General features: G+C 34.9%; 1 protein-coding gene across 4 annotated transcripts in view; it reads left to right on the top strand.

Annotated features, from left to right (window-relative positions):
• Positions 1 to 14,530, top strand: part of ELAPOR2 (endosome-lysosome associated apoptosis and autophagy regulator family member 2) — a 171,072-nt gene that overhangs the window by 95,514 nt on the left and 61,028 nt on the right. For all 4 annotated transcript variants that reach the window (XM_041728275.1, XM_041728273.1, XM_041728274.1 and 1 more), the window contains exons 3-5: positions 5,332 to 5,527; positions 10,417 to 10,564; positions 13,611 to 13,697. In XM_041728275.1, the coding sequence (XP_041584209.1) occupies positions 5,364 to 5,527; positions 10,417 to 10,564; positions 13,611 to 13,697 (399 nt within the window). In that variant the 5' untranslated portion in view covers positions 5,332 to 5,363. The remainder of the gene's footprint in view (positions 1 to 5,331; positions 5,528 to 10,416; positions 10,565 to 13,610; positions 13,698 to 14,530) is intronic.

Here is a 14,530-nt window from a genome sequence, read left to right as displayed (position 1 = left end):
GTACCTGTTTGTACTGCCCTCAATGGCAGTGAATAATAATGGTTGCAAGAATATCCTTCTGGTGTAGTCAATAATAACAGTGTCTGCAGCTTTAACCTTATTTTTAAAATTTCTTCTATTGATCTCATTTAGATGAAACTGAACAGTTAAGAAAAAGATATATTTACTTGTCTTGTTTCTGGAAGTGATTTAATTATTTATTCCCATAAATGTGTGTAATTATTTTTTATTTAGCTATTAACTTAACAGATAAGATAGATTTTACAGTGAATTTAGCTCAGTGAAAAAAATTTTGAATCTATTTTGAGGAAGATAAGTCTAGACTAGATTAGAATAGAAACTCCATCAGAGTAGGGATTGTTTCCAAGATACTTTTCGTGTCTAGTGTTTGCCAACCAAATATTAGGTACTCAAGAAGTATTGGTTGAATGACTTTACATCGTATAGGCCTGCTAATTCATCAGCATCTTATTAAAAATTGAAAATTCTTGGCACGCCTGGGTGACTCAGTCAGTTAAGCATCAAACTTTTGATTTTCGTTCAGTCATGACCTCAGGATCGTGAGTTTGGGCCCAGTGTGGAGCCTACTTAAAATTTAAAAATAATTGAAAATTCTTTTATTATTATTTATTATTGCTGCTCACTGTTTAGAAAACAAATTTCAATAATGAGTAATCTTGAATTAAATAGAAAAATGGATGAACAATAAATAAATGTCATTGATAGTTATCATCTTTCAAAGCATGAGGTCTCTGGAGGAAGACAAACAAAATTAAAAGGTCCTTGTGATGAAGAGATTAAATAGATATTCTTTATTGTTAGGCATAAATCATAGATGATAATCAGCATAGAAATGATTAATTCGGTAGCTGTTATTTAGTACATTGTGCTGGGTGATGGTATGATCATAGTGATGCTTTGAATTTTCATGTCCTTTTCACTGTCAGAGTGGTTTCTAGTATCTTATGGGACCATAGAAGTCCAATGAGGGAAGTGAAGTATTATTCTCATTGGAATGGGAACAAATGAAGGCGTACAGGGTTAAGTAAATTGCAGCAGCTTTTTGTCATTTGGTGACAGATGAATATAAATGCTTCTTTTCCAGATCTGATTCTTCACACCTACATATTTCAACCTTTACAGACTCAGAGTAGCAGAAATAGAGGTCAGAAAAGAGGCATAAAGCTGAGAAAAAGAACACTCAGTTTAGCACATGACCTCTTGGTTACAGTTGAGACTTAAAGAAGATGGATTTTTTAACATCACTCTTTCTCTGAGTGCTTAGGTAAAATATTGTAAAATCCCAGAATGAGCCTACTGTTAAGTAGTGTGTGACCTTACGCAAATAAGGTTTTTCTGTTCTTATGTCAGAGCTTTAGAGTCTGCTTAACTTTAATTCAATTCAGATACTTTAGGATTTTGAGATTGTTCAAGCAAAATCGTATTTACTGTAGAAGTGACTAATTGTTCAAATGTAACCTAGTCTACTGACATTTACCACAGTTAAAGCAACTACTTACAATAACTGTCTATGATCCTGATTTTGTTGAAAGGATCCTATATTATACTCTAAAGAAATCTGAATGAAAACAGTGTCGTGCCTAAGATTTAGAAACTTTTATAATCCAACAAAAAACCAGAGGCCAAGAAAGCAGTGTTGAAGTTGAAAGTGGACTGGCTAAGATGGAAGATATAAGAAAAGGGAAAGCTGGTCATCTTTGATCACATAATTATTTTGAGGAGATACAAAGTCATCAAGCCAGTGGCAGAATTCTTATTGTCCCAGGCCCCTGAATTGTATTATTAATAATTACCATTAATGTACACTGAGTACTTTTTGGCAAGCATACTGCTACATGCTTTGAATCCCACAGCAATTCTTTGAGATGTTATTACTATCTTCCTTTCACACATGAGGACACTGAGACTTATGGAAGTTAGCAACTTGCTAAAATATTTCATAAATGTGTGTTTTAGGAATGATATATTAAAAATTCCACAAGGTTTCTGAGGGTGAAGAATAGTTATTGCTCAATATGTACAATAATGAATATTGTTCAACAATTCAAGACAGGAAATGGAGAATGATGTCAAATATAATAACGGATTCATTTGGAATTGCATGACCTTTTTGCTTGACCTACATTGAATTTTCTAGGGACATCTGTTTTGGAATCAGACCTAAATTTGAGTATCAGTTCTTCCCTTTATAAATGGGTACCCTCCTAATTGGGTTATTTAAATGTACTGTACCTCATTTTCCTCATCTGGTAAATGGGCATACTATCTTTCTCCTTCACAGGTCTGTTATAAACTCCCTATTATTTATGGATTTCATATTTGCAAATTCACCTACTTTATAAAATTTATTTGTGACACCCCTCACACACACACACACACACACACACACGCACATACACATCAATACAGGTAATTCTTTCATAGTATTTGCTGACATATACAGAGCTTTAAAAATTTGAGTCAACTGATCACATGGTCTCAGCTGAGGAAAAACAAGGTCACATACTGCCTCATTTCTGATAGTATAGAACAAGAGTCCTCTTCACAATCTATTCAATGCCACTTTTTTTTTTTGCATTTTTATACTTTTTATTGACGATTTTGTCTAAAATGGCCCCTCAAATGTGCAAAATGCTAGCTAGTGTTCCTAAGTGTAAGAAGCTGTGATGTACCTTGTAGAGAAAATACATGGGTTAAATAAGCTAAATTCAAGGATGAGTTATAGTGCTGTTGGCCATAATTTCAACATTAATGAGTCAACAGTGTATATTAAATAAGATGTTTTTTACTGAACCACACATAAAACAAGGTTATGTGTTGACCTATTGCTGAAGATATTGTGACAGGAGTCTCACAGGAGCCTAACTCTGGATTTTGCCATGAATGAAAAGAATTGACTGTGTAATAAATACTCAAAACATTCACTGTTAACTTGCTTCTCAGCTTTCCTTCTGGTCTTAGAGAAGAAAACACCTCTGAAAGATTCGAGGCTATTCTCAATAATTTTAACAAGGCAATGAACACTCTGAAATGACACAACATAATCTTCTTAGCTTCTAGAGTCCCTTCTCACAACTTATAAAATATTATTTCTTATTAATTAAAAGTTCAGTTTGGGACACGGACTAAGGTATCTTCAAGGATTATGTTATCAGAAAGTAAATATTTTCAGCTCAGCAGGTGGTTTACTCTCTGCTACAACTCTTCTCTGCCACTGTGGTACAAACGCAGCTATACACAATATGTAAATGAATGGTTGTGACTGTGTTTCAATAAAACTTTATTTACAAAAACAGGCAGGCTGGATTTTGCCTGCAAACTGGAGTTTGCTGACCTTTGATTTAATGTAATGTTGGTGCTTGGTTTATTATAGTAGTTGTCAGTTTACTAGAAGTTTACCTATAAACCATAGAAAGTGAAATAAAATTTTTTCCATTTCTGTATTTCTCTGCTGGTAGTGCTGGTAGTGAAATAATAGCATGTAGTGAGTGTTTATTAAATGCCAGGCACTGTGCTAAGCACTTGATACTATATTTTATTTAATTAGTGTAGCCATATGAAGCAGTACTATGACTATTATCTCATTTTTCAGAGATAGAAACTGAGGAACCCAGAGAGGTAAAGTAACTCATTTAAGGCCACAAGAAGTGGTACAACCTGGTCCCAGGATAGGTTTGACCTTGTAGCCAGCATGTACTATTTATTTGCCTAACCTTTTCTTATTTTCTGATGTTTTTCTAATTTTGGGATGTTGATCTGAGAGTCACAATTTCATTGTAAGCATTGTAATAAGCTTTTCTGAAGAAAAACATCATAATTTTTCAGTGGATAAGTAAGTAGACAACTGTGGGTTTTAGCTCTAATTCTTTAGTTTTTCAAAAGTAATTTGTATTTCTTCCTAAGTTTTCAAATGTATTGTAAAAGAAGAATGTATCTAAATGTGAGGCTTTGCTACTTTACTCTCTACTGGGAGACTTGTTTTTCTTTATCGATTAATTGGGAGGTTTTATTTTGTTCTTGTTTCTCTCATATCCTGATTGAATGATTACAAAGCCCTTTGCTGTGTTTGAGTCACTAATAGCACTTTAAACACAGAGCCAACCACTTGGGGGACATAGATTTGTGTTTGTTGAATGACTAATAAGTTAGCAACAGAACTACCTTCTTTTCTCTAACTGTGTCAACTATTCTTCACATTGCTCATGCCTGCTGTCTCTGGTTTTAGTTAGTTCTCAGAATTAGCACAGACCTTGACATCAGTAATAAGATATAGGTTGTAGAAATGACTAGGTCGGAGTCATGAATATTGAAAAAGTAGAGTTACTGATTTGGCTGTTTCATGAGAAACACTACCCTCCTATTACCCCTATACATTTAGTTCCCACTCACTAGATCAACCGTTTATTTGGACTCAGTATTTGTCAGATAGAATTATGAACCCAAAAATAACGATCCTTGTTTTCTGGAAGCTCAAAGTCTACATCAACTGATAGATTTTATATCTATATAAATAGATATATATATTTTACATCTATTTATATAGATGTAAAAATATATATTTATATCTATATACACACATATAAAATATATATTTTTATATATATAAAATTTATATCACCTCATTGTGTGTATGTGTGTTTGTATGAGTGCTTTAAAGCAGGGGCTATGAGGGCAGCCTGGTGGCTCAGCAGTTTAGCGCCGCTTTCGGCCCAGGGCGTGATCCTGGGGACCCGGGATGGAGTCCCACGTCAGGCTCCCTGCATGGAGCCTGCTTCTCCCTCTGCCTGTGTCTCTGCCTCTCTCTGTCTCTCTGTCTCTCTCTCTCTCTCTCTCCCTGTGTGTGTGTCTCATGAATAAATAAAATCTTAAAAAAAAATAAAAAAGCAGGGGCTATGAGAAGAGTATAGTAGGAGCACAGAGGGAGGCTCACCTGGCCAGCTGACTGCCTGGAGGGGGGCAGGGAGGTCTCATGAGGAGGGTCATTTGGGGGTTAGGAATGGGAGTTTTGCAAGTGGAACAGAGGGATTGATTAACATCTCTGGAGAAAGAAGAACACAGCAGGGAGAGAGAGGATGAAATATTTTGGGAATGATAAGAATTTTGTTAGGGTTGAGAGAGGATGGGGCAAGCAAGGGATGAGCCTGGGAAAATAGTTGGGACCAGATTATGAAGTGCATGTGGTCATAAAGTCAACTTTAGAAAGCCTTAATTAGGGTGTGGCATGATCAGAGCTTTATAAAAATAATTCCGGTGACAAAATTGATGGAGGAGCACAGTGACAATTGAGTTCTACATTCTTCTGCCTTCCAGCTTTCTCCTGTGCTTCTGGAGAGTATCTAGAAATGAAGAACCAGGTATGCAGTAAGTGTGGCGAAGGGACCTATTCCTTGGGCAGTGGCATCAAATTTGATGAATGGGATGAATTGCCAGCTGGATTTTCCAACGTTGCGACATTCATGGACACTGTGGTCGGCCCTTCTGACAGCAGGCCAGATGGCTGTAACAAGTAAGAATCCAAAGGAGTCTTTGGATCTTGACTTAGTACTTGAGAATGGTATAGTTGCTCTTTTCCAGAAAGACTTTGGGGGTAATCTTGGTACTGATTGGGATTATAGATAATCTAATTGCAAAGAATCATATTGTTTTTTGGATGGTCATACAGATAATGTAGTTCAATTTTCATGAGATGAAAATAGTTGCTCTTTGGACATAATAGTTGCCATATACAAAAAAGCTACCAGAAAAACAAATCAGTTTTCTCATAATATATCTATAACATTCAAGACAGTGGTATTTCTACAAACCTTTCTCTAATTTTTAATGGATAATTTTAGATTTATTTTTCTTCTCCTCTGAAAGGAATAATTGTGTAATCTTCATTTAGATACTGTATTATCTCCTGTAAGAGAAAGTAAGTTCAATACATAAAGTGGAAAGCTCTTTCACTTAATTTCTACCTTTTAAACAAATTTAGAATTGAAGTATAGTTGACATAAAATGTAGCAGTTTTAGGCATCAACATAGTGATTTGACAATTATATATGTGATGAAATGTTCACCACAGAACTGGAGTTGCCCTCTGTCACTATGCATAGTTATTACAATATAACTGACTTTATTACTTGTGCTGTGATTTCTTCCTTTCTTTAGGGGATTATTAGCTTCACCTATGGCAACACTGGTCGAATGTTAAATTGTTTTGAAAAGACACAGAATCTTTATCTTTGGGCTGTAATCCTTCCTGTTCTCTTATGTTGACCATGCAACATTTCCTTCCTTATGGCCATGGATAGGAGAAATAAAACTTCAGACCACTGGCTGCCTTCTGACTAGAATAGCTTCTCAGGAACTCAGCATTTTTACCAGGACCTAAGGATGCCAGGGAATTACTTAGCTGTGCTAAAAAGATGTGTTCTCTCCTTCCTACCTTCCCCAACCCTGCTTGCTTTCCAGTGTTCCCTCTGCCAAGTGACATTTTTATTCTCCTGATAATGATCATTTCATTATATAGGGTTATTATATTAGATATCATTAATAAGATTATTCCTCTCTGTCTCTCTCTCTGTATATATATATTTATATATGTGTATCTTTGTATGTATGTACACATATACATATACATGTATATGTACATGTATATACATATGTATTAAAGTATGTGTATATATTTTGAAAATATAATTTAATTTTTTAAAACAAAATTGCTCTTTAGAGTAAGGTACTTGTAGGATGTTATGGTACCTCAGATCTTTGTTTAGGTGGGTAGGAGATATTGATATGGCTTCTTCTTCTACTTAGAATATATAGTTTATTCATTAAAGAAGTTTAATGATAATTACAACTTTTTCAATGTACTGTCCCATCTAATTTTCTCAATGTGAGTTTCAGTCTGATATTGCTGTGATCATCTCTTCCCCTCCCTTCCTTTTTCCATTCATCTAATCTTGCTTTAATTCTTTTTAATTGGTTGGGTCATAGAATTTTCCAAAGTGGTTGTAGCATTGTAGACTCCAGTGGTACATTTGAATTCTAGTTATCCTCCATATTTACCGTTTGTTTTGTCAAGTCTTGTTTTATTTTAACCATTCGTGTGTGTGTGTGTTTGTGTGTGTGAAATGATACCTCCTGTGCTTTGAATCTGATTTCTTATGAACACTTTTCATATATTCATTGTCCATGTGTTTAATTTTTGTGTGTGAGATGTCAACATGTTTTAGCCATTTTCTATTTTTGGGGGGTCATTTTCTCATTGAACTCTGTGAGTTCTTTGTGTATTCTGGACAAGAGTCGTGTATATTCATATAATACTTAATACATGCATGAATGCATATGCAAATACATGTATTGATAAGTATGTGTACTATTTTCTCCCAGTTTGTAGCATTTGCCTTTTCATTTTCTTAATGATGTCTTTTGATATACAAAAGTTTAAAACTTGAAAAAGTACAGTTTATCAAATTTTTTTTGTTACGGTTAATGTTTTTTACTATCTTCAGATATTTTTGCTACTCTTGATTGCAAAGGCTACAAATTGTAGTATGCATTCTGAGAGTGTTATTAGAGTTATTATTGTACTTTTACATAAAATGTAAAACTGTACAATGGTATTGTTACAGTTATACCCTCATTTGTGTTCTATCGTTGCATATTATATTTAGAAACATAAACCCTATAGTATAATGAAATGTATGTTAAATAATATTTGTTTTTAAAAGCATTTAAGAGATGAAAAATATGGCATTATATGTTTATTATACATAGAGCACCATTCCTGGTGCTCCTTCTTTATATATAGATCTGAATGTCTAGGATTATTTTTTTCAACCAGTGAAATTTTCTTTATCCTTTCTTATTATGCAAGTCTGCAGCTCACAAAATCTTTCAACTGTTGTTGACTTAAAAATGCTTTTATTTTTGCCTCTGTTTTGAAGAAAATTCTCTTGGACTTTGGACTCTGGACTTATTTTTCTCTTTCTATGCTTTAAAGATGTTCTACCTTCCGAATTCTCCCTTATTTGTGATGGAAAGTTAGCTGTATTTTTTATGATTAATTCCCTTCTATGGAACATGTCTTTATTTCTCTGCCTACGTATAAAATGCTCTCCATATTTTTGCTATTCAACAGTTTGTGGCGTGCCCAGTATTGGTTTTCATGTATTTATTTGTTTAATTAGCTTTTTGGATTTGTAGGTTAATCTTTTCACCAAATTTAGCAATTATTTTATACATTATGCCACCAATAATGTTTTTCTACCTTTTTCTCTCTCTCTTTTCCTTCTTTTACTCCAATTACATGTACATTAGACTACTTGATATTGTCTAAAAATTGTGAGACTCCTTTTTCTTTCAGTTGTTTTCTCTCATATTTCAGATTACATAATCTCTATTGCTCTATCACTAACTTTTTTTTTTTCAGTCTCAAGCTTGTTCTCAAGCCCATCTGGTGAATTTTAAATTTTACATGTTGGGATTTCTCAGTTCTAGAATTTCCATCTAGCTTATTTTATGTCTCTTATTTCCCTTAAAATACTTGAGATTCTCTATCCCTTCACTTACTGTATTCATCTTTTATTTATAGTTGACTATATTTGTAAGAGCTGTCTTAAATACTTGTCTTTTTTTTTTTCTTACTATCTTTTTTCTCAATTAAGGATCATATTTTCCCACTTATTTGCATGCCTGGTAAATTTTTATTGTATCGTGGGCACTGTGAATATTAAGGTGTAGGAAATGTGGGTTGTTTTTTCCTTCATTTTAAGGGTGCTAAATTTTATTCTGGCAGGCAGTTTATGTACTGAAAGAGCACCTCGATCTCATCAGTCTTGGTTGTTTTGTTTTGTTTTGTTTTTATTTTTTAGGATAGTTCTGTATTGGTTTCACTCTTAGTCCTAGGTCATGGCCTTTATTTCAGTGCAGGAGTTGGCAAACTGTGGCCTGTGGGTACTTTCTTTGTTTTTTTGTAAACAAAGTTATATTGGAAGACAGCTGCACTCACTTATTAATGACATTATCTGTGGCTGTTTTTCAGTTAAAATGGCAAAGTTAAGCATTGCAGAAAGGACCAGATGGTCCACAAAGCTAACAATATTTATTTACTGGCTCTTTATGCAGAAGTATACTGATACCTGCTCTAGGGCATGGACCTTATTCCCAAGGTGGGGCAGTTCTGCTGTCAGATGAATGCCCAATGTGGTTATCAAGTTTTCTCCTCTAGGGCTGACCTGGGGCTCCAGTGACTCCGACTAAAGTGATCTCTCTGTTTATGTCTCAGCTTTGCAGTGGCTGTTCTCTGCTATGTTTGTCCCTACCCTCCAGCCCCAAACCCAGGACCTAGTCTATATGGACTCTTGGACCCATTTTTTTCTGATTCTCAGGCCTATAATTTCCAGCTGCTTCAGCTGCCCTAAATAATCATCTCTGTTCCTCAGCTCAGTGATACTGCTCTGCTCTACTTGGGTGCCACGGTCTGGAAAGCGTCCTGAAGAGTGAGGTCAAAGTCATTTTGGGCTTTGCCTCTTGCATTTTCCGGCTCTCAAGAATCTCAGTCCTATGTTGCCTATTGTCAGTGCCTGAATTTGGCTTGTATATTTTCCTTAACAGTTTGTTAAAGAGAAAGGGCAAATCCAATATCAGTTAGTGAGTCATGTTGGGAGGTGGAAATCTTAGTCTTCAGATTTCTTTCAGAAAAAAAGAAAAGAATTTGCTAAAATCTCACTCTTATTATCCATATCAACAGTTGCATCTGAAGAGAAGGATGATAAGTTGTGCTTTCATACAGTTTGGTTAGAAATTTTTTGGGGGGCAAAGAGTCAATATGTGATTCATTATTGATTTATCTAAGAATTAAGGTTAGATTTACAACTTAAAATTTTGTTCACCAGTGTATTTTCTTAATTTTTCTTTTTTTTTTTTTTTACATAAAAATTCCAGCCAGACACTTACCCCTACTATATACTCTGAAACTTTGGTCTGTATTTTATTTAGTTTTACTTTAAACAGGTTTTTTACTAGGACTATCCCTTCTTTCATATCAAGGAACTCCTTATCTTCCTGCCAGGTATATATGTTTTTAAATAAAACTTTGGATTTGTTTGAGAGAATAATTCTACCTCAGACTATTGCAGTTAGTGGTCATCTATTTAGTGGCCAAATTTTTGGTGAAAAATAGCAGTTTCCTAGCAAATGGATCACATAACCTTACCAGGATCTAAGAAGCCCTTTGCTATATGAGTCTTTTCCCAGTAGTATGTTGGCCTTTCAGTTCCAGAAAAGCTTTAGACTTCACTGCTATGCTTTGCTGATGGGAACTACTTTTGAAACTGAGTTATGTAACTTGTAAACAGAAGAGGTTTCTGAATGCTAAGGTAAAAATGCCTCTTGGTTTTGTTTCCACAGCTCTTCTTGGGTCCCTCGTGGAAATTACATAGAGTCAAATCGTGATGACTGCACGGTATCTTTGATCTATGCTGTGCACCTTAAGAAGTCGGGTTATGTCTTCTTTGAGTATCAGTATGTCGACAACAACATCTTCTTTGAGTTCTTTGTAAGGCCTTTTATGTTATAGAATTTACTTTTTGAGGGAAATTCATGTAAAATTTCTCTTAATTGATTGTTACTATTCCATGCATGGTATGCCTCCTCAGTTTTTTTCTGTCAACCAAACCTTTTGATAGTAACAGAAAACTTTATTTTTTTCTTTAATATTTCATTTTCTGCTTAAATATTGTTTATGTTGAGCTCTCACTTTGTTGGATAACATTGGACTTGTTTTATTTTTGGTTAATAAGATCCTTAGATGACCATTTTGATTTGGACTTTTAGTGTGAAAAATACTTTCACCAATATTCATTTTAAATTTTTTATAGCTAAGTTATTTTATTCAAAATATATTTTCACCACTTTTAGTTTTTTTTTTTCTCTTTGGAGTTTCAAGTATTTGATTTAAGTATAATCATGGGCAGTATTTCACAAGTGGAAGTGGCTATATGTTTCTGATTCTGTCAGTTTTGTACAATCTAAAGAAATCAGTGGATGAGATAGTTGATTTCTTTGGTAAGAGATGAAATAGCATTACACAATATAAGGTAAAATAGTAGTTTACAGAGTAGGCTTGAAGGGAGGTGGGTAGGGGGATGGGATAGCTGGGTGATGGGAATTAAGGAGAGCACGTGATATATGAGCACTGGATGTTCTATGCAACTGGTGAATTACTGAACTCTACTTCTGAAACTAATTATACATTATATGTTAATTAATTGAATTTAAATTAAAAAAGAATAGACTATTACTACTAAAATTATTTAAGTATTTAATATAGGGGTACCTGGCTGGCTCAGTTGGAAGAGTATGTGACTCTTGATTTCAGGATTGTGTTTGAGCCCCACATTGGGTGTAGAGATTACTAAGATAAATAAAAAAGAAACTTTTTAAAAATTAATATAAACTGTGTCTAATTTAGCAAATAGTTGTTGCAGTCTCTCAAATGCTTGAGAAAATATTTTCAGATTGACTTCTTTAAAAAAAATTGTGTGTTGTATAAGTAACTGGGAAAACTGATCTTGTAAAATGTTTCTGTGGTTCAGATTTCAGGAGCCCAGGTACTAATTATTCTAAAACAAATATATTTTGCTCCTGATAATGGAAATTTGTAAGTCAGAAGTTTGATAGGAAGAGACACTTGCCATAAAAATATGAGCTTTAGATTTGAAGTCAAGAGATTCTGGGTCAAGTTCCAACTGCAGCGGCTGATTATGTGTTTTGGACAATGAAGTTAACTTTCTGGCCCTCAGAATTCCATTTTGCAGAGTGGATTGTATGACAAGACCTTTAAGGATCCTCCTTGTCCTAATATCCTTTGATGAGTTCAAAATGTTAAGTGATTTTCAAACAGATTTGCTTTTATAAGCTACATTGTGTTTGCAAAACACTTCTTAGGGTAAATGATTCCCAATTCCATGAAACATTTTTGCAATACTACCAAAATGAGAGTAAAGTTAAGAAGTTAGGTAATTATAAAACTGTTAGAATAAGCACTCAGTTTTATATTGTTGAGTAAGTCCTTTGAGAGTTGTTGGTAAAGGTACTCTTAAGGCATGAAGTTTTATTAGTTCCTTTGAATGTTGCCTCTGTGCTTCTGGTTACAAATTGAAAAGAGGTGGTGAGTTCCTTCTTTTGTTGATGTTTCAGCTTTATAGGTTACAGTTTATTGACTCAGAGTGTCAACACTTCAGTCATCATGCTTATGGTTAATGGAAAGGAAATACCTGAAGCCTGAAGGAAAGTTGTACCTACGGATATTACATAATTTAAAGCAGTCAAGTATTTAATTTTAGAGCTATGGGAATTTCATTCAGCTCCTCTACTCTTCTTTTTAAGCAACGGAGCTGAAACCTAGAGAGAATAAGTGGTTGAATCAAGGTCATACCTTTACTACTTACTTTTAGAATGAAGAACAGAAATCAGATCCCAGAATGCCAGTAGAATATCCTAATATCACATGATGTTTGATTTCAGCTGGAAAAACAAAACAAAACAAAACAAAACAAAACAAAACAAAACAAAACCTTTCAGCTTATCCACATATTGACCACCAAAGGTATATTTAGGGTGCATATCTGCTTAAAAATGGCTTAACACTTGCATTAGAATGTTCATTATGCTTATAGTACATATCTGATACTTAAATTCAGATTAAACAAATATCTTCAGTGGCTAATATTCTCTGGTATTTCTAGTTAATAATCTTTTAGGAAATATCTTTATGGAGAACATTTTAATGTTGTTGATAAACTGCTCAGGAGGATGAATGAAATGGAGAAATGAATGAAGAGAGAAATAGCCATTTTGGCCAAAGTAGAGGTTACAAGGTTTTATGTCAACCCTACTGTGTTGCTGCCTCTTATGCAGTATTGCAGAATGGCCTAGCTTTTTGATGTCTGTGTATTCTTCAGAGGCCTGGAAAAGTAGTGTGCAAACCTTTAGGCATTTTATAAGAATTGTCTGGAAAGCACAAAATGTTTGGTGCTAAAGATAACAGCTGTAGTCATTTGAACTGGTCCTATGATTCACATTTCCCCCCAAATAAAAATTTAGGGCTTTGGCTTTGACTGTAACTACTTACCTACATATGTGGAATAAGTCCTGGGGAATTGAAAACAAAGCAGGTGTCATTTATTTATTAATTTAAAACCTGACTTCCCTAAATCTTATAAAAATATGCTTTATTTTTATACTATTGGGCCTGCATGGTGAATTAGAGCTCTTAAAACTTTTGATAAGGTTTTCATAATGACTTTTTCTCCTTTCTGTGAATTTTCTGGTTTAACTGTTCTCATCCTCTCTCCTTTCCTCCTCTCCTGATTCTTAACCTTTTTGTTATAATAATGAGGATGCTTTACATAGAACCACTTGTATACAGTTGTCACTTGGGCTCCAGAGGTCTTGGTATGTTTACTTTCTGAGAATCACTCACAGTCATTATTTAGTATGTTTTGAAAGAGGCTCTTGCAGCCTGTCCTATGCTGAGTAACAAATTTAATTAGAGCCATTATTCAAGAAGCTTTACTGGGGCCCTTGTGTTTAATCCACAGATTCAAAATGATCAGTGCCAGGAGATGGACACCACTGCAGACAAGTGGGTAAAACTCACAGACAATGGAGAATGGGGCTCTCATTCTGTAAGTCTCTGTTCATCTTCTCTCCCACCAACCCCCATTCTGCTCCTTCCTTTCCCCAGTCTTACAAAAATGTTCGTGAAAAAAAATTGTTAATTTAGAGTTTCTAGTTAGGGAAGAAATTGCCCCAAAGTTTCAGGGACATAGCTTCTTTGTAGGTGTTTTTTCTTGCCTTTCTCTTTCTCCTTAGGCTTCTTTCCCTACTCTTTCCCATCATACTCCAACTTTCTCCTTTTCAAAGGGGCATTGAGAAGAAACTAAGGCTATTCAAAATTAACACAGAGAACCATGGGGCATGTAAGTTTACATATGTGCCTGTCACATGGGAACAATCAGTGGCTCTTGGCACTGGAAGGATCCTTTGATCCAGTTTTCTCTGCAGTTACCCCAACAAGGGACTTTCCAGCTTGTCTTGTTAGGGGCTGGATTGACTCCCCTGTTGGACAGCTCTCCATGTCACAAAATCCATCATTGTTGGCGCCTAAACCTGCTTCTTGTTTATCATCTGTTGCTCAGAGTTCTGTCTCCCGTTACATTGGGTGAGGTACCTGCATAGTCTCCTCAGGACAACTCTAAATGCTTGAAAGCAGTGATCATGCAACATAATCTGTGAATCTGTTATTATTTGAGGGCACTGTCCCTTTAGAATGAGGCACAGTTTTAAAATTTAACTCTGGCTTATTGTAGCTCTGTTTCTATAGGCACTTGGCTTAATCTCTTTTGTTTTGTTTTTGGCTTATTCTCTTTGAATCTGATTTTTCATGTAAGAAATGGGAGCAGTCTTGCAGGATTAAATGAGAGGACATATGGGAAAGGCCCGGTGTGGTGCCCACAGT

The sequence above is a fragment of the Vulpes lagopus genome, chromosome 13 (genome assembly GCF_018345385.1).
Source record: "Vulpes lagopus strain Blue_001 chromosome 13, ASM1834538v1, whole genome shotgun sequence".
Lineage (NCBI taxonomy): Eukaryota > Metazoa > Chordata > Mammalia > Carnivora > Canidae > Vulpes > Vulpes lagopus.
This window is presented reverse-complemented; position numbering and strand designations above follow the sequence as displayed.